At 40.4% G+C, this 27126-nt stretch overlaps 1 protein-coding gene across 1 annotated transcript; it reads left to right on the plus strand.

The window, feature by feature from the left end:
- The first annotated feature begins 2219 nt into the window (after positions 1 to 2219).
- MRPS30 (mitochondrial ribosomal protein S30) lies at positions 2220 to 7012 on the plus strand. Its single transcript, XM_030467842.1, has 5 exons — positions 2220 to 2932; positions 3180 to 3325; positions 4376 to 4478; positions 4993 to 5169; positions 6537 to 7012. Exons 1-5 carry the CDS (start codon positions 2245 to 2247, stop codon positions 6803 to 6805), a joined length of 1383 nt encoding a protein of 460 aa, XP_030323702.1. The 5' UTR covers positions 2220 to 2244; the 3' UTR covers positions 6806 to 7012.
- Positions 7013 to 27126: the final 20114 nt, after the last annotated feature.

Genomic DNA, 27126 nt, shown 5'->3' on the forward strand with positions numbered 1-27126 from the left:
TTGAGACAAATGTTCTTTTGGGGATTCTACAAGTAGGGACTGCAAGAAGGAAATTGTTCCCTCTCCCCCCCCAGCATTGGATGAAGTTCATATGTCACTATCCACAATTCTTGACAAATTATGGCAGCCTGTTGAAGTTCCCACTGACTGGAAAAGGGACAAAACCAAACCAAGCCACAACAAACCAAATCAAACCAAAAACACAAAAAAACCCCACCAAAACCCCAAACGCACAGTTTTTAAACAGAGGAAAAAAGAAGACCCGGGAAACCACGGGCCAGTCAACCTCACCTCATGGAGCAGATCCTCCTGAAGGCTCTGCAAAGGTACATAGAAAATGTGAAGTTGGTTGGTGGCAAACAATGCAGCACCACCATGGAGAGGTGCCATGTTAGGCACCATGGAGCCTAACAAATTTGGTGGATTTTTATGCTGTGGTCCCAGTGACAGCAGACAAATGGAGAGCAGCTGTGATTTATCTGTGATGTAATCTGCCTGGACTTGTGCAATGCATTCAACACTGTCACACCTGACATCCTCATCTTTAAATTGGAAAGACATGGATTTGATGGATGGACTGCTCAGTTGATAAGAAACGGGATGATTTGTAGCACTCAAAGTGTAGCAGTCAACAGCTCCATGTCCAAATGGAGACCAACAATGAGAAGCCTTCCTCAAGCATAAGTAGTAGGACCAATTCTGTTAAACACCTTTATCAGTCACATGAATTGAGTGCACCCTCAGAAAGTTTGCTGATGACACTGAGATGTGTAGTATGGTCAGTACTCTGGAGACAAGAGAGACCATCTAGAGACACCTTAACAGGCTTGAAACATGGTCCTGTGCAGACTTCATAAAGTTCAACAATACTGAGTGCAAAGTCCTGCATGTGTGTCGAGGCAGTTCTAAGAACAGCTACAGACTGGGCACAGAAAGGACAGAGAGCAGCCCTGAGCAGAAGGATTTGGGGATGTTGGTGGATGAGATGCTCAACATGACCCAGCAATCTGCACCTGCAGCCCAGAAAGCCAACCATATTCAGGGATGTATCAAAAGAAGTGTGACCAGCAGGTCAAGGGAGATGCTTCTTCCCGTCTACTCTGTTTTCCTGAAACCCCACCTGGGGTACAGTGTCCAGTACATGCAGCTGTTGGAGTGAGTCCAGAGGAGGGCCACGAAGATGATGAAGGGCCCTGTCCCAAGGAATAACTCTCCTATGAAGACAGGCTGAGATAGTTGGGGTTGTTCAGCCTGGAGAAGACTTGGGGCAGAACTTATAGTGGCCTTGCAGTACCTGAAGGGGGCCTACAGAAAAGCTGGGGAGGGACTTTTTATAAAGGCATGTAGCAATAGCACAAGTGATAATGGGTTAAAACTGGAAGAGTTTTATTTAATTAATAAATGTTAGACATTGAGAAGAAATTCTTTACTGTGAGGTTGGTGAGGATCCAGGATTTACACTGATGGATGCAGAGATCAGGATAGTCAGTACTTCACAAGCTGAACATGTTCCAGGTTTCCAGACTTTGCCAATAAACTATCTTGACTTTGTTTGTACAGAACCTATTGTCCTTGTTAGGGGCTTTGTACAGAAAAGGCTTCAATCCAGGTTTTTATTTTAGAGACAGTTTATCCCTTTCATTTAGAGTGAGCAGTCAGTCTTTCAAACCATGGGGGAAGTCTGGGTGCAAGGCAGGGAATTAAATCCAAAGAGGAGTACGTAGAAAATTGGTTCAAAAACGCTGTCTTCTCAAACGAATGCAGTAAAGGCTCCTTGTCCGTGCAGCACTGTGGTTCTGTATGAGACGAGGGCCTCTCTCTGAAGGATGGCGTCTTGCCCGTGAGAAGTTACAGCTTCTGGCCAGGACCTCCGGGACACGGCTACGGAGCCGAGGATGACACGATCCTGACACTAGGGGAGCCGTTTTGAGTTACGCACTTCCGGTTCATCTCCCGCTTTGCATACTGGGAAGTGTAGTTCTCATTCCGGAGAGGCTGTGCTTGTACTCCAGCGCATGCGCAGAGCTGAGCAGCGCAGCCCCTCCCCCCCGCCCTCCGTAGGAAAGATCGGGGCCAATCAGCGACGTGCATCGCCAAAGGCCCCGCCCCTTTCTGTCCCGGCATTGCTCTCGCGCTCCAGGAGAAGCTCGCCGGTTGGTGGTTGGCTGGATCACGTTTCCCCTCGGCCAATCAAGTGCCGCATCGGCGGGACGCTGCTCTTCCGCTGTCTCTCAGCTCTGCGAAATGGCGGCGTGCCGGGGGCGGCGGCTGCTATGGCCCGGCCGCCGCTGGTTCTCGCAGGCGGAGTCTACGGTCGCCCCGCAGCCCCCTGACTCGCTCTACCCGCCGATAGTGGCTTCCGCCACGGCGCAGAGCAAAGCGGCGAGGCGGCGGCGCCTGGAGCATTTCCACCAGCGGGTGCACGCCGCGGCCACGATCGAAGAGAAGCTGCGGCTCTACGGGCTGCTGCAGCGGCCCAAGTACATGGTTTACCCGCAGACCTTCGCTCTTAATGCCGACCGCTGGTACCGGAGTTTCACCAAGACCGTCTTCCTGCCGGGGCTGCCCCCGAGAGCGGCCTCAGCAGCCGCGAGCGCCCCGGGAGCCGCGGCGCCGGAGGCCACCAAGGCCCCGGAGGGCGCGGTAGGAGCGGGACGCGAATCCCCTCAAGCCCTGACGCTGGGAGCGGGGGCACCAGGGGCTGCCCAAACCCCCAAGCCCGGGGCGGGAGCGGCGACGTACGTGGATATGAGCGAGCTCCGCTCTCTCGCCTGCGATGCCCTCTTGCAGGAGAGCTTCTACCAGAATAAGAAGCGGCCGTTTCTCTACCGCGATCAGGATCACACGCCCGGGCCGTTCCTTACGCAGCTCGTCTCCTCCCTCGCCGCTGCCCTGTGCGGTCACAACCCGCTGCTGGCAGCCTCCTCCCTTGGTGCGGAACGGGGGTGGGTGGGAGGGGGGTTTTGGAGCTCTTGGGCGGTGGGGCTGTGGTGTGCTTCCGGCAGGTGTGCCTCTGGTGTAGCCGAGTTATTTAGACCACCACGAGTCGCCATCGTACTGCATGGTGTGAGTGGATCTTGTTTTTTCTCTTCCGCTGCAGCTAATGTATAAGAATGTGGAGGGTTTTAAACGCAAAAGTGATGCTCTCTGTTTCTCTCTCTTCCTTTGTTCTCTTTCAGATCTGAAACCTGAAGTTAACTACTATTGGCATCATGGTGAGGAAGTTGTTGTTCATGGACATCGAAAGGGTAGAGTTGATCCTGTCCGATTTCAGATAGATGATAAGCCACACCTCCAGATCCGTGTACCAAAGCAACTTCCAGAGGTGTGGATATTTTAAACAGCAAATTATTCACATGCATTTTCATTGGTGTTTTTGAAAGCCACTGAAATCCTGCAGTAGGTAGTATATGCAGGACCTGCTTAATCAAGGCATGTACTGCATTTGTTCATTTTTCTAGTGTGAATGCCTTTACCTTTTTGTGGTAGGTGCTTTGTAGATACAGAGACAGTCTTCTGAGCTTGAAGTGGGACATTTTTATGCTTAGTTGTGGTTTGTTACGCTTAGTAAAATGGAGTTTTTAACTTATTTTATGCTTGTAAGTAGGGGCAAGAATAAGCAACGTAGAGTGGAACATTCTCAGTGGAGGAAAATAACTTGAGAGAAATTGAGAAGAAAATGGGAGTAATAGAGCACATATAATCTGAGTGTGAGCTCTGTTACCTGTTTGTACTTCTTAGCAGTTGTTCTCTTGAATGCTCAGTTTTCTGGAATCTGATTGAGTATCCTAACCTATTTCTTACAGGTTTACACATTGGTGATAGTGTGGCCCATGAAGGTCTCTCTTGCCCACTTTCCACCACAAACAGTAAATGCTGAATGTTTCTTGCTAGCTAAATTGTACCATTTGCTTTGGTTAGTACTGTCAGATGTTACAAACCTTGATATTTTGGAAGAATGTTTAGGCATTTAAAAATGTTTACATAGAGCAAAGCACTGAACACATGTAAATTAACTCTGCTGGTTTAGGGTTAGTTTATTGACTGCTGCTGGAAATGTTTTGGCTATCAAGAGAAGCAGATTCTGGTTTTGAAGATGATACTGATTGGCAGCTTTCTTAGGACCATTTTACACTGTGTTTTGTATACTGCAGAAAATTCAGACATCAATCAATACAGGATGCGTGTACGTAGCACTCTTTGCAAGACAAGAAATTATGTTGCAAAAAAAGAATTTCAGTGAAAGCTACATAAATATGGTGTATGCAAGCACAGCTTGCACCTTCTGCTCTCTGACCAGAAAACTTCATATTATGTGAGACCTGTTGGAAATGTGACTCGTGTCGTGACATTTCTTTCTTCTGCTTCCTTCAAGATTGTACCACTGGAATCAGATCTAGGAGATGTTCCTGTTATTGATCACAAGCCATCAAAACTACCATTATTCAAAAAACAGTACGAAAACAAGGTATTTATAGGTAAGAGTTTGTACTTGTAAATTGTTAAGTACTTTTTTTTTGTATAAAAAAAACCAACAAAAAATTCCAAAACAAACGTCACCACTCACACCTTTGTCCTTGCATGAAAAGAAAAAACACATTTCTATATTTTTATATAGAAATGTACTATATAAATACATATGTATAGCATTAGAGTCTTTATTGAGAATCTTTTTTGGTTACGCAGTGGCCAGTATCATTTTCCTGTTTGTGTGGTAGTCATGTCCAGATTTGCTTGAAGGAGCTGGGTTGAATAGCAAATTGGCAGTAAGCTGGCTTTAAATTTTGATGTATCTCCTCGGAGGCATTTTATTGCTTGAACTCTTGATCTTTCAGAGTTGGACAAGTACTCCAGTCTCCTCCAGAAATGGAGAAATTTTAGCATTATACAGATCTACAGTGCAGGTTTTAACTTGGAGTCTGATAGTAGTCTGATATTATTGCATAATAAAGAGTGCTCTCTGATTGCATTTTTTCTTCTTGGGGAACACAGGATCAAAGGTAGCAGATCCATGCTGTTATGGACACACCCAGTTTCATCTTATTCCTGATAAACTAAAACGGGAGAGATTTATAAGAGCAAATCTTGAAGATCAGATTGAAGTTGTTTATCGAGCTAATGGTATAGCAAGTCTCTTTGCCTGGACAGCAGCACAAGCAATGTATCAAGGTGAGAAAGTCAACTTGATAAATTCTTTCTGGTGACAAATGCCTACTGTAAAGTTCCCTAAACTTTCTCCACCACCTTTTTCTCATGATTTGTTTTTCTCAAAAAACATCTGTCAGGTAGGTGTTTGGAAATTTAATTCAACCAATGACTAAAGCAGACCTTAAACAAAGGGAGCTAGTTTAAGTTTTGGAATACCTTGATTTAAGGAAAATTAATTATACATAAAAGTAATTTTTCTCATCTAATAACAGTACTGCAAAATCCATAATCCTGCATTCACTCCACATCTGTTGTGGAGAAAGGGTAGATATCAAGGAGTTTATATGTTTCCTGAAACATTTATGTTGCTTGGCCCCTTATTTCAAAAATGTCTTTCCTGTGAAACTGTAGTCAGTGAAAGAAAGCTGTCAGCAGTTTTACTTTGTTTTTATGCCGATGTTCATTATAAAATCCAGGAAGACCTGGGTTTATAGGTCAGATAAGTCTTTGCATATTCATGTATGCATAATTCTTATCTAGTGTTACTAGAAGTTACTTGCTGGTTTGTAGTTCCACTTATGAAACAACAGATGGTAGTTAATCTTTTGAATAGAATGTATATTCCTTGCTCTGCATAAATTTTGTTTTTAATGGGATGTTGAAAGCTTTGATTTTTATGTGAACAAAAGACACTGAAGTCAAGTAAGTCTTTGCTTCTAACTGGTTGCAATTGTAAGCACATTATGACTTAAAAGGGCAGTGTGATTCAAATCTTAACGGTTTTTCTTTGTTCTGTAATAGTTTCTAGCAGTGTTCACTGCCATATAGTACCTGATATTCTTTAAGGTTATTACTGTGTGCTACCACACTTGTATAACTATGTAGAGAAAATATTTTCAAAATAATAATTACGTTCAGAGGGGCTTTTTAATAGCATTAATATTTATTAATGTGGTGTTCTTGGTGTTGCCTGGCTGGTCCAAACTCTCTCATAAATATGTGTGTTTTTCCCATGGAACAAATACTGCCCTGAGAAGCACAGAATAGGCAAAAGATGTTTCCCATCAGATAATTTGCAGGACTTGGATGTGTTAACGGAAATTAGAAGATTGCTTGGCCAATCAGTGTTCTGTTTTTATCAGTCAGTGATGGGGAACTGTGTACAGAGTACAAATACACCCCATGTCCCTGATCAGGGAAGTATCCTTAATTACTGAGTTTTAGTCTCTATGAAGAATGCTTGTGGTGCTATAGCGGACAGGACTTTTTCCCTCTACTAAGTGACTGCTGCAATTCCCATTATTTTTCTTTATCTCAGAGTTGCTATTTAATGTGTGTGCTGATATGAATTTCAAGGCCTGTATGACTAAAGTTTCTTCATTTTATAGGATTCTGGAATGAAGCAGATGTGACCCGTCCTTTTGTATCCCAAGCAGTAGTGACTGATGGAAAATACTTCGCTTTCTTTTGTTACCAGCTAAATACTTTAGCATTAACTGTAGAAACTATTCAAAATAACCCTCGGAAGAATATCTGTTGGGGTACAGACAGTAAGCCACTGTATGATGTTGTGGAAGGTGGTAGTGTAAAAGGCTTTAATGATGAAGTTCTCTTTCTTTTGGTTCGTTTTCTGTTGAACAGACCTAAAGAGTTGTAAATCATTTAAGCAATACAGTATTTCTGTTTATGTAACTGAATTTCATTGTAACTATGAAGCATGAGCTAGAATATGCCTTTTTAGTCAAGTATTTGTCTAGCAAACACTATATTCATATTTTATGGTATTTGGGCCTCTTTTCTGTATTTTATATGCATGATATTGTATAATGAAAAATAAATGTCTAAAATACCTCTGTGCATTGTATATTGAATGAAGTGTATTGCACTAATTGAAAGTCATGTGAATCCTTTTTTTCAGCAGATCCACATCTTTGTATTGAACTATCAGCAAATTATGAACTCATATAACCATCTGATTATGTCACTAGGTAGCTGCTTTCTTCATATTCAGGAGGAGTGAAACATTCTAATTTAGAATCTGAAATTAGTTATTTCAAGTTCTTACTCATTCCAAAGAGAAAGTGAGCTCAGAACACAGAAGTGTTTGAGTGGTTGGCAATGTAGTTAAATTGCAAGTGAATTTTTAAAGTTGTTATTGAGCAGCAGCATCAACCAGGTAAAACTTGATTCTAAAAATTCTTTTGTGAACGTACATACACATTTTAAGCTGTCAACTCAGGAACACCAGGGAATGCTCCAAAATGTATTTGGAATCTTACAATTTTCCCTTTAGTTTGGCACCTTGATTTCAGTTGTAGATATCTTAACATCTTTATTGCTGGTACTTGGATATCCGTCTTCTAGCTGTTTTTAGTGGACCACAGCTGAACCAAAACCCTAAGATCTCAAATTAATAAGGTACAGGTGTAAGGACTTAGAAATATTTACCTACAAAGTGTATCTGCTTTTGAAGTCATTGAGCATGTGTAGAATTCTACATAGTTCCCTACAAAGTGACCTTTTTGAATTTTCCAGGGTTCTTGTTAGTACTGAACCGTGGGTAACTTACTGAAATACTTGCCTGCACATTGTTCAGCCTGAGCAATTTAGGGATTCTGCTTCCCCTTGTGAACTGTTTTACAAAGTGCTTTGCTAATGAAAGATGAAGTCTTACTTGATTGGTACTTTGCTAGGTTCAAATTAACTCTAGTTGTGACTTTTCTACCAGCAGAGGGTACTCTAGATAAAGCAGTATGTGCATGACTCGTGATTCGTTTTTAACATAAGGAAGTTCTTAAAATACACTTTTTCTTCTAGCAATGTGTGAGCATTACTAGTTCTGATCACTGCTGAGCCTCGGATTACACAAACGTTCTATTTAGAGGAAGAAAAACTGCTTAGGCATGTGACCTAGCTGAAAAGTGAGCGATTGATACTTGTTTTCTACTATAGTAAAGGAATGATGCAAATTAATGGACATTAAAAAAAAAAAAAGTTTGATACTCTGACTCTAGAGAATCTGTACAGTTGGCACAATATGGTATTACCTTTAGTTTGAGTCGCATACAAGTGGTAGCTGTGGAAAGTTAACATAGTCTTCTGCTCTCGGTAAAAAACCACAACTTTTTCTGTGATTCAGCCTTCAGCTGTGGTAGAGCAAGTAGAAGTTTTTTTTCTTTTGTTCAGCTTTAGTAACGACTGAAATATCCCTGTAGCTGTGTAACCTAGTAGAGGAGCCTGTGCTGGAGTGAGGGAGGAGCTGGCTAACTTGTTAATTGTGTAGTACCAAAGTCAGGTTTCTGCAGTTGTCTCAGAAGGCAAGGGAATACCCTGGAAAAGCAGTGGGTGGCACTGCTTTACCATCTACTGAGGAGAAATCTATGTTTTTCTTTTTTATCACTAACTGGCAAAGTTGAGACATGATAATTATCCAGTTTTCTACAGCAATCTTTCATCATGTACTTGAATGTACTTTGAATTATAAAGTCAAATGTTTTTGTTGGTTTTTTTTTTTTTTTCATTAAAGGTTGTAATGCTACTGAATGTTTAAAATGTAGAAGGCTTAGCAGTTGCAACATTCTTATTGCTGAGATTTGCTCAGCAGAAACTTGCCATGATTCCATTCCATTAATTCTTGTGGGTCCACCATTCTCTAGCAGTCTATTGTGTTGAGTTTGCTGTTTAAAATAAAGAAAGGTGATTCAAATAACACAGGATCGGAATCTCCAAGTTTGGTTTAACCTATTATCAACTCGGTACACTTTATCACAGCTGTCAAAGCAATGATATAGGATTGTTTTCAATCCTTCAAGCTGGAAGGTGCAGCTTTTAAAAAAGCTGGAAGGTGTAGCTCCTAACTAAGCGTCTGCACTGCACATATGCAGCTTTTGTCAGTCAGATATTCCAGAACAGGTTTGAATTTCAACCTCAAATTTCAGCAGTAATGGCTTTTTGTTTGTCTTTTTTTCTTGTTTTTTTGTTTTTAAAAGCATTTTCTGCACTAGCACATTTCTCTAGGTAATTGAAATAAAAAACTCAAGTTCTGGGATTGTTTAGCCTGGTGAATGGAAGACTCAGGAGGCATCTTATAAATTTTTAGAAATACCTGATGGGAAGAGTGAAAAATATTTGTCTGGTATCCAGTGAAAAGGTGAAAGGAAAAAAAGAAAGCTAAGAAAAAAAGAAAATGTACTTAAACATTTATTTATTTATTTATTTATTAATTACTATAATGGTAGTTATAGTAGAACAGGTTACTCAGAGAGTAATGTGGAGCTTCCACCCTTGGATATACTTAAAGCCAGATGTTGAGTCCTGGCTAACTTGTAGGTGACCCTGTTCATAGAAGAGTGGGTGGACTAGACAGGAGGTGCCTTCCAAGCTTAGCCATTCTCCAATTCTGTGAAAACAAATTGGTGGTCAGTGTGTAGATGAGGCACTCTATATGTGTAGGAAGAAACCAAGCCTGCCTGAGTTCAAGAAGCATTTGGATTATGCTCTCAGGCATGTGTGTGTTCTTAGGTACCCCACACAGGGACAGGAGTTGGACTTGATGATCATGGATCCCTTGCAATTTTAGAATTTGGCATATTCTATGATTACATGTTTCAAAGTGAGGAGATTTGGGTAAATAGTGGACATTGGGCCTGGACCTTCTCTCTTTTGGTCTTAGTGTGGCCACCCATGTTTGTGCATTGATTCAGAGTAGACAAATTTTACTTCGTATCCAGATGCAAGTGGCTTCACAGAAGTGAAGACCCTTTATTACATCTGCCAGTGCTGACAGAATACTGACACTGGGAATGCAGTTAAGACTATACACTGAATTGTTGTATCCCCAGTTTCTATCAAAGCAGATTTGCCTCTGAGCTAGGATCCTGTAAAGGTGGTATTACCTTATATATTGCATATGCCCAGACATCTCGTCCTTTCCAGAAGCCAACAAGAGGTGGTGTCTGTATATGAATGCAGGTGTTTTACTCCATGTATAAACACAAATACAAAATTCGAATATTTCCTGAACCTTCCAATGATAATTGTTAGAGTAGGTCACTGTTCTTTCTGAAGGTGAGTAGTATTTTACCTGTGTGAATAATGGCCCACTCTAATCCAGTTACTGTTAAGAAGCTCACATTAAATATTTTATTGTTGTTTTCACTTGGGTAATCTTGTGGGAAAACTAGATAGATAAAACTTGTCATGGAAAGCAAAGCATAGTGTGGAAGAAAGAGGAAATAGTAATTTCTGCTTCTTGGAGAACTTATCAAAAAGCAGAAAGACAAAGGTTGAAGTGGTCTTTGGTCTGCTTTTCTGTCTATATATATGAGCTTAATCAGTCCAGCAGTGGAGAGATGGTAAACAAAATCTACATAATGACCATTGTTTTGATATTTCTCTCTCTGGACACATGCCTACTTTGCTTTTCTGAAAATGTCATACAGGCGCAAAGAATTCTCAGTCGATTTTGCCTGTCTCCAGAGAAGAAAATGCCACCACCTCTCTGGGCAGCCTATTCTAGTGCTCTGTCACCCTCACAGTAATGAAGTTTTTCTTCATGTTCAGATGGAACTTCCCATGTTCCAGTTTGTGCCTGTTACCTCTCATCCTGTCACTGGGCACCTATGAAATGAGACTCTCCCCATCCTCCTGGAACCCACTCTGTAGATATTTATAAGCACTGATGAGGTCCACTCTCAGTCCTCTTTTCTCTAGACTAAATAGACTCAGGTCTCTCAGCCTTATCTCATGTGAGAGATGCTTCTGTTTTCCAGTCTTCTTTGCAGCCCTCTGCTGAATTCTCTCCAGTAGTTCCTTATCTTTTGTGAAAAGAAAGTGGACAGAGTACTCCAGGTGTGGCCTCACCAGGCCACAGAATACAGGTAGAGGATAACCTCCCTCACCCTGCTGGCTACACTGCTCCTAATGCAGGCCATTGGTCTTCTTGGACACCAGCGCACGTAACTTGCTCATAGTTAACTTCTTGTCCACCAGGACTTCTAGGTCCTTCTCCACAGAGCTCCTTTCCACAACATCATCCCCTAACCTGTAGTGGTGGATGGGGTTATTCCTCCTCATCTCCTTCAGACACTACAGTTAATCCTGTGGAACTTCATTGTGTTCCTTTCTGCCCATCTCTTCAGCCTGTCTAGGTCTTGCTGAATGGCAACAAAGCCTTCTGGTGCATCAGCCACTTCTCCCAGTTTTGTGTCATCCAGCTCATTGATGAATATGTTGAACAAGACTGTATGCATAAGTGACTCCTGGGGAACACTAATAGATACAGGCATCCTACTAGGTTCTCTGCCAATGATCACAAACTTCTGAGTTTTGCTACTCAGCCATTTCTCAGTCCACCTCCAGTCATCAAATCCACACTTCCTAAGCTTACCTATGAGAATGTTTTGGAAGACAGTGTCAAAAGCCTTGCTAAAGTCAAGGCAGATACCATTCATTGCTGTCCTGTTATATACCCAGCCATTTGTGCTATCATAGAAGGCTATCAGACTCACCAAACATGACTTCCCTTTGGTGAATATCTGTTGACTGCTTCTGGTAATTTCCTTTCCTTCCACATGTTTAGAGATGAGCAGTTCTAGAATAAGCTGTTCCATCCCCTTTGCAAGCATGGATGTGAAGCTGACTGGTCTGTGATTTCCTGGGTAAAATTATTTCCTGGGTAAAATTATTTGATTTGTAATCACACTCAGGATGTGGTGGTGAGAGCACCAAATCCTGACTGCTAGATGGTCCTTCTGATAATTAATGTAACCATCTCTGCTGCTGCTACTTCAAATATAGTAGTGATACTTTCATTCCACCTCTTTTTTACAGTAATTGTAGCTTTGATTCTTTCCTTCCTATAGTTTGTTAGAACTTCTCTGCGATGCTTGAAAATGATAGCACTGGGAAAAGGTGTCTCATGGATCCTTCTGAGCTGTATGTCCCAGCCCCTTCTGTTGGAACAGAGACTGGACTGGGTAGTCAAGGTGAATTTTCCCAGGCATTTGTGCAGAAATCTCTGTAGCCTTCATAAAATCAATCTCTGTTGCACATAGATGTAATGATTATTTTTAAAAAGTGGCCAAAAAAACCCAAAAAAACTGCTTAACTTTTCTTGTAGTGTTCTCAGCCAGTAGGAGGAATAGCTGGTTGGACTTCTAAAGGTTTGTGGTTGTTTTGCTTGGTTCAGCTTTGTGTCTTGACTGCATTCTCTCTCTCTCTCTTTTTAAATTTTTATTTGGCAGTCTTCAGAAATACTTGGGAGAGTGGGAATGTGGCCACATAGTACAATGAAAGCTTTCTGTCATTTTGTGAAGGAGGTTATGGAATTTCATTACAAAGAGTCAAGGGAATTTTTAACTACATTGCATTATTTAGAATAAAGGTGCTTAACTCCTCTCTCTAGATACATGATATTTAATTTTAAGCAAGTATTAAGGTAATTAGCTTCAAAATTCCTCAATGTTGTAGTCATTGTTTTCTATGGAGGACTGAACAGTTATTATGGTATAGGTGTTTGGCAGAAAAGGAGGAGTCATCATAGGAGGAAAAAGTGAATAAAGGCAGTATGGTGCCAGAGCTAGGGTCTAGGGGGATGCAATGTTGAAATCAGTGACAGAAGATTTTAAAAAGCAAGACAATATTTTCTTGGAGCTTTTACTGCTAAGTTTTACTTATTTGCTACCGCTTCGTAATAACTTTACCTGATGTCGCTTAACTTCATAGAATCATAGAATCATAGAATTAGCCGGGTTGGAAGGGACCTCAGAGATCATCTAGTCCAACCCTTGACCCACCGGAGCAGTTGCTAGACCATGGCACTGAGTGCCACATCCAGTCTTTTTTTAAATGTCTCCAGGGACGGAGAATCTACCACCTCACCGGGCGGTCCATTCCATAGCCTGATCACCCGCTCCGTGAAGAAATTCTTTCTAATATCTAACCTAAACCTCCCCTGGCACAACTTAAGACTGTGTCCTCTTGTCTTGTTGATGGTCGTCTGTGAAAAGAGACCAGTTCCCACCTCGCTACAGCCTCCTTTCAGGTAGTTGTAGACAGCAATGAGGTCTCCCCTGAGCCTCCTCTTCTTCAGGCTGTTGTTTAATTTTGATTCCTTGTGATGTGTTGTGTGGAGAAAAGGTGAGGAAATTCAGATGCCATGTAAGGATAGAATAGAAGATATGTTCGTACAATGACTTTCAGATGAGAATGTGGAAGGAAAGTCTTTTTCTGAGCACGAAGTGTGCTTTTTCCTTCAAACAAACATGCACTCATTTCACTGTCTTCTGAGGGAAAAGAAAAGAAAACTTAAAGTGGAATAATAAAGTGCCTATTTTGCATACTATGGAGAGAGCCAAGGAGCTCTTTTGCAGGTGGAGCTTAACCTTACTTCACTCACTCATTTCTTTACTCAGAAGCTGTTCTGAAAAGCTTCTGCTGCAGCTAATATCATGCATATTGTAGTCTCAGTTACACTGGTATAAATTTGGAGTTACTCTATTGAAGTTTTTGCTAACGTAGAAATTGTAGTACTCGGCTGCTGTGTTACTATATATGAATATATGAAGTCTAACAGTTATTGACTTCTGAGAGTTGAAAAAATTCTGGGAGTGAGGAAACATGCTGCCTTTTGTGTCCAGAAATACCAATGAAGACAAGGGTGGTTTTGTACATACTAGAAGAGTGGGAGTTAATATTATATCTGAAAAAAAAGAGACAGAACTGAAAAACTTTAAAGAAACTGGGAAAAAGTGACAAAATAATGTAAATAGTGTTTGATAAAATACGGGGGAGAGTGCATAACCACCTGATTCCATTCTTAACCATAGTCAGAAAAAGCAACCCATATATCAATTCACACATGTTCCCTTTTTTAACATCAAAGTTATATATGCAAAAATACTTGCTAAACTGTGCCTCATGGAATTCATGAGTGGCAGCTCTGTTTTCAAAAGAGTGCTTCAGAACCTTTTTGCCATTCACAGTTTTATGTCTTTCCATATAGGATTGCTCTGGAAACTGGAATCCTCCCTATATTTGTGATCAGAGATGGTTACTTGTTCAAGTGGTACAGGGAATAAAGTATTTAATATTCATATTATTCATGCTTGTTTCTGGATTCTAGAAAACAGAGAACCTCAGTGCTTTGTATTTCCAAAAGAAACCAAAAACAACCAACCAAAAACTCCATACGTGGTAATATATATGCTAATAGGAGGAAAACTGACAGTGAAACCTCAGCTCTGGACATGAAAAAACTGGACTTCAGGTTGCTTTAGGAACTGCTTGGGAAGGTCTCCTGGGAAAAAGCTTTTCAGGGTGCTGGGGTCCTGCAGTTTTTAAGCACCACCTCCTAAGAGCACAAGACTAGGAGACTCCAAAATGCTAGAAGTCAAGCAGGCAAGGTGGAAGGCCACCTCAGCTGAGCAGAGATCTTCTAAAAGAACCAAGGCATGAAGAAAATGTGAATGGCCAGTGGAAGCAAGGACAGACAACATGGGAGGTCTATAGGGATGTTGTTCACCACTGTAGGATGGAAATCTACGCAGCTAAAGCTCAACTAGAGTTGCATATGTGATAGATAATAACAAAGGCTTTTAAAAAAATGTTAATGACAAAAGGCAGGCCAGAAACATTTGTCTGTTACTTGGTGTTCATGGACACCTCATAAATAGGGATATTTAGGGACAAAGCAGAGATGTCTAGTGCTTTCTTCATGTCTCTCTTCAGCACTGACAATGGGCTTGAGCATTAGCAGTGGGGCCCTGAGCTAGTGAACCATGACTGTGGAAATAATAATTTCCCTATCAGCTCTGAACTTGTGCAGGCTTTGCTGCTCGAGCTGGATCCTTATAAACCCATGGGGCCTCATGGGATTCATCCAAGGGTACTTAAAGAGCAGGGGCAGGTCATAGTGAAACCTCTCAATGATTTTTCAATGCTCTTGGGAACCTGGAGAGGTGCCAGTTGACTGGAAGTTGGCAAACGTTGTCCAAATCCTCAAGAAGGGCAGTAGGGAGGACTCTGGTAACTACAGGCCTGTTAGTCTCACCTCAGTGCCTGGTAAGATTATGGAGAATATTATTCTGTGAGCTATTGAAAAACACCTTAAAACCAACACAGTCATTGGTCCAAGCCAACACATGTTTTTAGGGGAAAGTCTTGCTTAACTGATTACTTCTTTCTATGACAAGGTAACCCACCTAGCTGACCAAGGGGAGACATTGTAATCTTTCTGGATTTCATAAAGGCCTTTGATACTTTCTCTCATAGTATCTTTCTAAATAAAATGTCCATCATCCATCTGGACAAGCACATAATGTGATGGGTTGACTGTGACAAGTTGGCTGATGGGTTGAGATCAAAGGGTCATAGTAACTGGGGTCAAATCAGACTGGCAACTGGTTAGTAGCAGGGTTCCACAGGGATATATGTTAGGTACAGTTTTCTTTAATATATTCATAAATTACTAAGGTGCAGGACTTGAAGAATTGATAATTAAGTTCACAGCTGACACCAAATTAAGGGGAGTGGTTGACACCCCTGAGGGCAGAGAGGCCCTGCAGAGAGACTGGGACAGATTAGAGTGCTGGGCAATTGCTAATCTTGTGAAGTTTAACAAGGAGAAGTTCTGGATCTTGCATGTGGGACATGGTAACACCCTGGGAAGTGAGAAGCTGGAAATCAGCCCTGTAGAAAGGGATCAAGGGGTTCTGGTTGATGGCAAATAGAACATGAGCCAATAGTGTGTTCTGACAGCCTGGAGGGCCAACCAAGTCCTGGGGTGCTTCAAGGATGGCATTGCTAACGGGTCAAGGGAGGGGATTTTCCCACTTGACTCTGCACTGGTGTGGCCCCATCTTGTACTGTGGTGCCCCATGGTGCAGTTTTGGGCACCGCAGTACAAAAAGGACATAGAGCTACTAGAGAGTGTCCAGACAGAACTACAAGGTTGGTGAAGGGTTTAGAGAGAAAGCCATATGAGTAGCAGCTAAAGGCACTTGGTCTGTTCAGCCTGCAGAAGAGAAGACTGAGGGGAAACCTTATCACAGCTCACTGATTCCTCACTGGGAAAGGAAAAGGGCAGGTGCTGACCTTTTCTCTCTGGTGACTGATGACAGAACCCAAGGGAATGGAAGGAAGATGTGCTGGGGGAAGTTTAGGTTATATATAAGGGAAAATGTTTTTCACCTAGAGGGTGGTTGAGCACTGGAACAGTCTCTCCAGGAAAGCAGTTATGACACCAAGCCTGCCTGAGTTCAAGAAATGTCTGGATGATGCTCTCGGACATATGATTTGATTCTTAAGGTGCTCAACACAGGGACAGGAGTTGGACTTGATGACCCTGATGGCTCCCTTCCCATTCATCATAGACTATGATTCTATGATGAAAAAAATACCCCAACCCCCCCAAAGAAAGACTAATCTCAAGAAGAGAAACCTAGGAAAAAATAATGAATTAGATATAGCCAACATCAGGTTGAAATTTGCCAGTTCCTTTTGCCTTGAATGTTAATGCATTCAGTCATGAGATGCTCAAAAGGAAAGGTAAGAATGAGAACAGAATGGAATAAAATTTAGCCCTGCTTTGAGCAGGAGGTGGGACTAGATCTTCTTTAGCAATCCCTTCTTACTAGTTAGTAGTTATTTAGATCATTGCTAATTTACTCCCTGAAATTTTGAATTTTTATAACAGAAAATGACCTTGTCATGTGCTTGGAGGTAAGCAGTTGTGCTTTAATATAAGTTCTGGTCATCCCTTCAGGAAGGAAAGATAATCTAGTCTGATTCAGACAGCCAGTCATGCAAGTGGCACACAGACAACATAGTTCAAACTGTACTTCCTGTGAAGAACCCCATGTACCGAAATAATATGGGATGAGCTTTTGGCTGTTTTGTAAGCAATCTCAAGGTTTAACTTCAGCAAAACAATGATTCACAATGAATAATGCAGTCATTTGTAGCTCTAAATGTCATTTGCTCAACTGCTCAATTATCATCCTTTTGACCAAGGTTTATAGTGGTGTGAAATGAAGCTTAACTTTGCAAATATGGAACGTATAGCAAAATTATCCCCTTCTGTGAAATTAGAAGGAATAAGCTTCTGAGGGGTGTTTATGTGCTATGTATCTCTGCTAACAGATTATAAAAGATTAAAAGGAAATTTTAATGAAGTAAAAAGCAGCCCTTGCAGCTTCTAACCCTCATGATTAAAGGAGCAGAAGCTAGGGGATTTAGGAGGTTTTATCAAGATGATGCTGATGGGTTAGGGAGATTATGACCTGCAGTTGGAACCAGTTGCTTGCCTAACTCCTATTTCCTTATATCATTTGGGACTCCCCTTCTTTCAAGAACAATGAGGGTGAGATGGGCAGAAAAAATGTAACTTGACATTGTTTGATCTCCTATTTTTATTAGTCAAAACACAAAGTCAAGCCTAATATCAAATAACAAAGCAGATAATAACACATTTCCATATAGGTAAATGGGGTGTTTCAAATCACAGGCTAAAGCAATAGTTTTCTGTACTACTTGTAACAAAAATTTCAGAAAAGAAGCTTATTATAACACTTGAGATTGTAACCTGAATTCTTCTACTTAAGTATGTTGTTTTGATTGAAAAGAAACTTGGTCTGTAATCATATGAAGATTTGGTTTGGAAGGTGACCTTAGTGAAGGTGACCTAGTTCCAACACCCCTGCCATGGGCAGGGATACCTTCCTCTAGATCAGGTTGGGCAAGGCCCCATCCAATCTGGCCTTGAGCAATTCCAAGGAGGAGGCAGCCACAACTTCCCTGAGCAACCTATATCAGTGTCTCACCACCATCACAGTAAAGAATTTTCTCCCAATATCTAACCTAAATCTCCCCTCTTTAAGCTTCAAACCATTGCCCCTTGTCTTCTCACTACACACCTGTACAAAAAGCCCTACCCCAGCTTTCTTGTAGGCCCCCTTCAGGTACGGGAAAGCCACTATCAGGTCTCCTTGGAACCTCCCCCTCTCAAGTCTGAACAATCCCAAATTTCTCATCTTATCTCCATAGCAGAGGTGCTCTAGTCCTCTGACAATTTTTGTGAGTCTCCTCTGGACATGCCCAAAGATCTTTGCATAACTTCATTCATGTGTAAGAAGTTGTCCTAAATTGCAGAGGGACACTGCAGCAATTTCTTCCTGTTTCAGTTTACAGAAGAGATTTAAATACCTGTTTCCTAGAACCTAGATAGTTTCTTAATATAGATTATATTAATAGAGATAGAGATTTTGTGTTTTGCCTAGTTAATGCTGTTTTGAACTTTAGAAGAGGAACTCAGGTGACCTGCTTCAGAGAGCTGAATCAATAGCAAGAAGACTTACCTGGAACAGACATTCAAAACATCAGTTTGGGGTAAGGGTATCAGATGTGGAAATAGAGACAGTCTTGCCACAGTCCAACAGAGACACTAGTGTCTGAGCTGATAGATTATTTTTGGAAGGTGGATAGCTAATTCCAGGACTGAAGAGACTGATTAGCAGCAGAAGATGTCTGGGTAACACTGAGATGTCCTTGTGGCTGGACCATTTTTGTAAGTAGCAACATCCCATACTTTCCCTCATTGTTTAACTTCTGGGTAGCTTTAATGGCTTCCAATCATCTAGAGTCAGATTCCTGTTCTTTGCTGAACTTAAAATTAAGCTGTACATCTGCAAACACATTTTGAATTAGAAGCTTAGCAAGCAGGTAGTGAAACCTTCGCTGTTCCAACTTTTATAAAAGCACTGAGGATCCTGATTTTAGAGCCTGAGACAACTATATTGTGTTTCCTGTAACTGACTAATAATAAACTCTTCCTAAGGATAGATCTACAGACTGCTGAAAAAATGCAGTTTTCAAATATTTTACAAGATTTAAAGAGTGCAAGGAAATTGTTCTGCAGCTTACTGCTAGAGGGAGTTTTAGCTCAAGTTATCTATTCTGTTGACTAACACTTCGTCAAATTGTTTTACATACTGACTTTTGGAAAGTGGTCAGCTTATGGACTAGGGAAATGTGTAATTTTCAATCCTATGGCTGTTATTTGGCAATCCATCATAAGGAGGAAATAAGTAACTTTTCACCAATGTGAACTGGCTTTAGAGCTATGATTTCACTAAGTGATTACTATAGACAATTCCCATGAACATTAAGCTTCAAAGAAAAATTATATCTCCACATTTGCTTGGGGCGAATGTAATTCAGACAATGTTGCAGACATAAGTAAATGACCAGAAGCTTGTCTGATTTTATTCTGTCTGTATCAGCCAGTTCTAGCAAAGACACACACCTCTGAAAACTTGCCTTGCTTAAATTCTTGCACCATCCTCTGTGAAACAATATTATTAAGCTGCATCCCTGTATGTAATATGCACTTTTTGAAGTAATGCAGGTCAAATTAGTAACTACGGTATTTTATGCATTTCAGGCCTAGGAAAATCAATTTGAATGATCTTACACTGATTTTCCTGAAGTCCTGATTATTACAACTAATGTTGGAGCTAACTAGTTCAGTATTTAGTTGGGGTCTGTTTTTTATGTTACCTGTTTTACAGGTATATATCAAGCTAAGTAGTAAAGTCCTTCCATCTTTGCCTACTGATGTCACAGTGTTATACTTAACCACTAAAAGCTACTGATAAACTTGATTTAGTGGAGTTTCCTGTTTTCCAATTCAAGTAACTCATATTGGAATTTGACAACTTTTTTTTTTTAGTTTGTGAACACAGAAGGTAAGGGATTATTGTGTGCTATTAAAGGGAAACAGCAAAAAAATTTTGTGATCCTGTCTGCTGAAGGCAGATGGAGTTACTTTTGTTATTTTTTTTTCTGAAAAGACAGTTACACTTACAGAATATAAGTGTAGGAGCTGCCTTCTAGAATAAGTCACTTGAATATACTGAACAAACTGGGATGGAGAAGATAACTAAACCTTATTAAGATTCACTTGTAGAGTGTTTCATTTTGCCTCTTATATTTCTGACTTCTCTGTTTGATTAGGTTTGACTTTGTAAATAGGATAACAGTGGGATCTTGATGAAAAAGTTGCACTGGGTTTCTTCTTTAGGCATGCCGTGTTTTAGGACAGCTGGTAACACAGAACCAGGCATCTGCTGGTTCATCCCTCCTCCCAAACCCATGTGATGAGGAAGAGAAAATCTCACTAGAAGCCAGTGGGTCAAGGACTAGGAGGGTTCACTCACCAACTGTAGTCACAGGCAAAACGGACTGAACTTACGGAAAGAATTAGTTTCATTTATCACTAATCAGATGAAAGCAGAAAAAAAAGCTAAAAAAACTCTAATAAATCCTAACAAACCCAAGAGATTAAATACTTTCCCTCAACCCTTTCTTCTTCCCAGGCCCAAATTACTTTGTTCCTGATATTTCTACCTCCTGCATCCTCAGCAGCACGGGGGGACAGGGAGTGGGGGTTACGGCCCATTCATCACATGTTTTCTGCTGCTCATTCTTCCGCAGGAAGTAGGCTTACTCAGAGCCTTCCCCTGTTCCACCATGGGGTACTTCCCAGAGTAAAGAGTCTTTGATGAACCCCTCTACCATGAGTCCCTCTCACCAGGTGCAGTCCCTCAGGAACAGACTGCTCCAGCGTAGGCTGCACATAGAGTCTCAGCCTGCTTCAGGAAGAATCACCTTTTCTGGCATGGTGTCTTCCGTGGCTGGATGTCCACATCTGCTCCACCATGGGCCTTCACTGTCTGCTCCACCATGTTCCTCCATGAACTGCAGGGGGGCATCCCGACATCTCATTGTGGGCTGCAGGTGAGCTTCTGCTCAGGCACATCATCCCACTTCTTCCTCACAGACCTTTGTATCTTTTCTTTGGTGGTGCCCACTGCTCCTCCTCTTCTCTGCCCTGCAGGTCTTGCAGAGTTTCATTTTCCCCTTAAATATGTTACTTGAAGAGGCATGTGAACCATCACTGATGGGCTCTGCCTTGTCCAGGGACAGGTTTTGGAACCAGGGGAGCTTCCAGCAGCTTCTCACAGAAGCCACTGCTGGCACACTCCCACCCCCATCCCCAAAACTCCACCAGGTCAGCCCAACACAAGACTAAATGTTTTTTAATTCACTGTAACTTTTCTGAATGAGTTCCTGGCCCTGTCTGGGTTTGTTGAGAACTATTATACAGTTCCTGATATAAAGATGAGCTGCTGGTATTTTCTTCCTTGCTGCTAATCTCTGAAGTGTGAAAGCAACTTTTTCTTAACAGTGCACATCTCAGTTCTTTCTGCTAGTCGAAGAAGCAGTCTTTTCCCAGCCTAGTATCCTTTGACCACACATGGTAAAGACTAGTGAAATATGGACCAACTGTGAAAGACCAAAGGCATCGATAATGCAATATCAGGGATGAATGACCACTTCAGTGGCTTTGATTTTTTAACTCACAACTATATGAATGATGTTCTTATGTTCTGAAACAAATTCACATCTTGCTGATGCTCTCCCCTGCATATCTTTCATATAGTCAATTATATTTCTCACTTGTTCACTTTTCCTTTCAACATATCTTGTTAAACAGGGATTACAAAATGCTTCTGGTCACCTCTGAAGTACATAGTATGTTAAGGTTTAGGCTGTGACTTCTATTATGAACAGCTTATAGGATGGTTTAGAAAAAGAATATCTAGACTGATCTTTAAACCAGTCAAGTCATTACATTTGGACACAATGCCATATTATTTGTCTGGATTTTTCATAGTGGCTGAAAGACAAGTTGCAAAATATGCGGTGGAACTGACATTTTTCATCTTCACTCCTGTCATTGAGTAACAGAATGATTTGTGTTGGAAGGGATCTTAAAGATCATCTAGTTCCTACCCCCTTACTGCGGGCATGGACACCTTTCACTGTCTTCACAGTACTTTAGACAAGGAACAACTGGTACAGTAGAACTTTGATTGTTATGTAATCCACAGTAAAAAAAACAAGTGGGGAAATCTCCACTAAATAAAAAAGTTTAAATAAGTCACTGCAGATTAGATATGTCACAAAAATTTCTCTTTATAATAAATGAATAAACTTTTTTTAATGGTTATGAGCAATTTGGACAAGATAATCAAGTTCACATGTGTGTTAAGACACTGGTGGAGCTGGACCCCATAAAACCACTGTGGCTTAATCAGAAATCTTAATGGAGCTCTGGCAGTACTTTGAATAAAGAAGAAAGTAGTAGCTTGTGAGGCTGGAGTGCTCAGCATACAGGGGACTGCGTGAACTGTGACTGTGTGAACTGTGAACTGAGATGGCTTTACATCTTGGAAAGCATTAGTTAGCATATAGTGCCCAAAATTATCTATACCCAGATTTTTACTTAAATAGTGTGGCTTGGATCACTTTGGAAACTTGAACTAATATCAAGAAAATGAAAACAAAAGAAAAGTTGAATCCTTTTTTTTTTTTTTCTTGAAGTAAAGGAGAGGTGGGTATATGTCATATGCATTCATCTTTTCCTACCTTAATCCTGTAGTTCAAAAGAGAGGGACACAAAAGAATTTGAAACAAATATTAGTAATTTGCATAGCCTTTTCTTTCATCTAACATTAAGTCTACAGTAATTGCAGTTTATAGACAACTCCATGTGAAATAAAAAGAAAATAAAGTATTTATTTGCTTGAATACAGTTATGCAATTGTTCTTGATACAGGGTATTATGAGGACAGTGACATATTAGTTCCAGGAATTTGTCCTAGAGGAAAATTGCAGTCAGCCACTGTACAAGCTGTTCAAAGGTGCACAGGATTACTATTCAGAATCACTGTATGAGCCTCTCCAGCAGGGATTTAATGTTTGTGTTCAAATCAGAGAGGGAAGGTCAGTGCTAAATCTTTGCCACCAGAGGTCTTCAAAAGAACAAATTATAGATGTTTTTCTAGTGACTGAAGATGAGAGGTACATCTCATTGTCACTGCTGACAGATGTAGTTAGGAGTAATTTACTCAAGTGCTTCAAGTCATTATTTGTTTGAGACATAGAATTTTTGCTTGACAGAACTAGTGATGGAAAATAAGAACATCTCTGCTTGCTTTGCATGAATGTCTGGACAGGTCATTTTCTATTACTCTGCTCAATGAGGCAGACATTTTGACAGTGATAAATTAACAAGAGCTTGTGATTATTTCTTGAACATATGTGAACAGAAGGAAGATTTCAGCAAGCAAAATTTTATATTCTCTCAGGGGTCAGCTATGGGATGCTGTGGGCAGGAGCAAGTGGAGAGGATGGAGCTGCTGAGGGTGACCTGACCCTGCAGGCACCCTCTCCTGTGGAGAAGGCTCTCCCAGGCTGGGCCCTCCATGCATCACTACCCACTGCCCTTCCAGTGCAGGGCCAGGCTGACCCTTCTTGCTGGTCAAACCTTTGCTATCCTTGAGCTGGAGCCCCCTCTATGTGTTGGGGTGCATTGGCTGAGATTTTGGATCTGCCTTCCTGAATACTGTAGGACAGGCATATTTCTTGGGCTCCCTTTATACCTTTGTCTCATGCTTAAAGGAAGAAAAAGTAATTTTCAAAACTTTTTTTTTTTTTTTTTTTTTTTTTTTTTCTTTTTCCTCTTTTTATTTGCATTATATCATTGTGTGATGACCTTTTAGACTATAACAACGTAAAGGAGAGACAATCATATTCCTGGTATGAAATAAATTCCCAGGGAGACTGTAGGTCTTTTAAGCTTATTTGAATAAAGTCAATACATCAAGTGAAAGAAAGCTTTGTAACATGTAAACTTATGTGTTTATATAATATAACATGTTTTCATAAATGGTGACTCCAATGGATTTGTTTTTCATTGTTAATGACTGGAAACACAACAGTGAATGAATAAAGGAATGTAATGTTTCTTTTCTCCATTTGCTGTTTTTGGTCATTAATTTGACTGTGAATATGGAAGGGTACATATGAGAGTTTGTTAGAGTGAGAAGGGAGGAAAAGAGGAATGGAGCCTACATACTGCTGTCCTTGCTGATATGGATATCCTGAAGAAGAGTTGCAATGTTAGACTCCAGTCTATTACCAATGAGAACAACCTTCTCCTCATTTACCCAAACTCTGATGCCTGGTTGGTACTGTTAAAGCAAGAGAAGTGACACATCTGGTGGTGGGTGGGGAGGAATTTTTAGCAACATGAAGTGAGGATGGATGCTTTCATTCAAACCCTCATCTGACTGGTTGCATTCAGTGTTCACGCTGCCTCCCAGGGACTCTTGAACACATCAGGGCACAGGGCATTGTTGTCTCTATCCTCCTAAGGATAGAGGACCTTGTGCTTTAGTTTTGTTATGGAAACACTATTCTAAGACAGCACTTCCCAAATGTCTATTATTTGCTTCATGTGAAGCTTTGGTGCCATCACAAAGTGACCATTTTAGTGACTATTTTTTTGAATTTGTGAACATTTATATGCCACTTACATAAGTTGATTCTAGTATAATGAAAGCCTTAGAGGAAGTATCAGACCCCAGCTGGTATGTTGTGGAGTTGGAGGTAGTTCCTCATAAAGAGAAAAGCAAAGCAAGCTGTCATATTATGGATGAAGTTATTAGGAACAGTCTTCAATGCAAGTCTGGGGCAGACCAGGAAGTTCATGAAAATACAAAGTCAGCTTATTTCATTTCACCCATGACTGTCTTCCTGGAGGGAGTAAAGCATTAGAAAACCAAAACACTTTCTATTTAGTGCCATAAATTGAGAGACATAATTAATGTGGTAACAACTGGTATTTGTTGTTTAGAAAAGAAAAAAAAAAAGGAAAAAATTATGGCTTGTCTAGTGAGCAACAGTGAAACACGAACAGCTAAAAAGTACCAGGTGTATGTGGTATGTTCTGTTTTTATTTTAAGAAGAGAATTTATTATTATTCAGAAGCAAATTTGAGACTTCTTTATTGTTTAAAATTTCATGTTGCACTGGTGAAGTCCTTTCTTCCTGTGGAACATACTTAAAGTTAACTTGGCAAAACTATTCTTTAGGGTGCTCTGCAAAGCAAAACCCACATCTGCCTCTGATACAGTAGATCTAATCTCAGATCCACCAATACCAGAGCCATATTGTCCAAATGTGTCTTCTGAGTAGATCTTCAGCGTCTGTCCATGTAGGACTTATCAGTAATAATCAGACACCAACATTTTTCCTGTTGTAGATATTTTCAGACAGCTGTGACTGCTAACAGTTCTCTGAAATCCTTGGAATTTAAAGAACCATTTAATTGCATTTGGCTGGTGTGCTCTAAGAAAATATTATTTCAACTTGCCTTCACTAATAAAGCTGAAAGCAATCTGGGTGCTGGTGGATTCTTTTGGTGATGCTTTCTGTTATATACATCAGTAAAACCTGTAAGTAAACGGTATACTAAAATCTGGGTCAGAATACTGTAAAAAATATTCACATCTGCATAGCAAAAATGTATTTTAAAAAGGCTGCATAATTTCAGGTTTTAGATATATCTGACTTGATAGAATCTCTTAATTCTGTTTTTTTTAATCATATAGTTAAGACACACAAAACTAGTGCATATTCTAAAAATCTCAGGTTGAAGCAGGTCCTATCTTCCTTTCTTTCAGTTCTTGGTCATAAAAGGGTTAGCTGCTGGGTCTAAGTAAGTAAGGAAGACATTCTCAAATATGTTCTTTTTCCCCTGTCTTAGCTTCTAGAAGCCAGGACTATTGATCATAGTCAGTATGTGTATCCAGAAAACACAGGTGGAAAAGGACTGACACAAGGAAGACAATTTATTTAGCAAAGGTTAATTCTTATACTCTGATTATAAGAGAGGCTGATAAATGACTGCATAGAAGTTCATATGTTCATTTGCTTAAGAAATTACTTTTTTTTTTGAGCTAGGAAGAACACCCTGGGTAGGAGCAAGATTATCCATAGTATAATTTTTTTTCCATGGAGTGAGGAAATCCTATTCCTAACATGAGTTTAGGGGATTTGCTCTCCTGTTTGGAAAGGGTTTCATAACATATTACTTTCATAGATCAAGAACCTTGTTTTAATTTCAAAATTTAATTTATGCACAGTTATATTTTGCAGATTTATTCCATTGCAGGATATAAATTTTTTTTTTGGTAAAATTCTGAATGTTGCCTGTGAGAAGCCAGGCAGGTCTGACTCCCTTAAATGAATTATGTTCACAGAAGAACCAAATACAGAAATGGAAAGAAACTGATTGACAGAGAAAAGGATATCTTGAAAGTCAGAAAAGGTAAGAATAAAATTAACTTGTGAGAAGTTAAGCTAAATTTAGCTTTACAGAGGACGCTAAAGCAAATACTATTGTAATTTTTTTGTCCATGTGAGGACATTAGGAAGCAAGGATTGGCCAAGACTAGACAGTCTGAGCTGGAAAAATTACTATAACACCTTTCTTTGTATAAAAGGAATCTGGCCAAATATTAAGATGAAAATGTATTAGCAAAGAACATGGAGAAGGGGTTGAATTTCATGATTATGTGAGGGAAAGAGGGGTTCAACTGCTTGAGAACAAGGAGGGAACTTGATTAGCTCCATCCGACAAAAATGCTGTTTCCAGGAACATTATTATGGCTCAACACCCCAGGAATAAAAAAGATACCTAGACAAAAATGAAGAGTGGAGAAGTGGTTCAGGTGATTACAGACTTGTTATGCTAGTTTAGTACTGCTTTTTAAGAAAAATTGTGAAGGGTATAATGGTTGGAGACAATTAGGTCATAACTCACTCCATTGACTATTTAGCAGAAAGTAGATCACATTGTACTTACTCGCTGTTCTTCATGTTGACATGGTTCACTGAAAACAAGATGCCTGTTTGTTACAGTAACAACTATGATATTATCAATAAAGCTAGAGAAGGAATTGATTAATGTAGGAGTTGCAGATCTTAGATTTGGGTTAACATTGGTAAGAATGAGCTTAATGTGCTGATGAGATCTTTTAAATGAATGTTTGATCTGAAGGACTTTTT

Source organism: Calypte anna, chromosome Z (genome assembly GCF_003957555.1).
Source record: "Calypte anna isolate BGI_N300 chromosome Z, bCalAnn1_v1.p, whole genome shotgun sequence".
Taxonomy (NCBI): Eukaryota; Metazoa; Chordata; class Aves; order Apodiformes; family Trochilidae; genus Calypte; species Calypte anna.

What these genes read in the sequence shown, in the direction of transcription:
- MRPS30 (XM_030467842.1), top strand. Translation starts at nt 2,245, where the DNA reads ATGGCGGCGTGCCGGGGGCGGCGGCTGCTATGGCCCGGCCGCCGCTGG. An exon ending in TACCAAAGCAACTTCCAGAG is followed by an intron (nt 3,326 to 4,375) that starts GTGTGGATATTT and finishes GCTTCCTTCAAG; the next exon opens with ATTGTACCACTGGAATCAGA. An exon ending in CGAAAACAAGGTATTTATAG is followed by an intron (nt 4,479 to 4,992) that starts GTAAGAGTTTGT and finishes TGGGGAACACAG; the next exon opens with GATCAAAGGTAGCAGATCCA.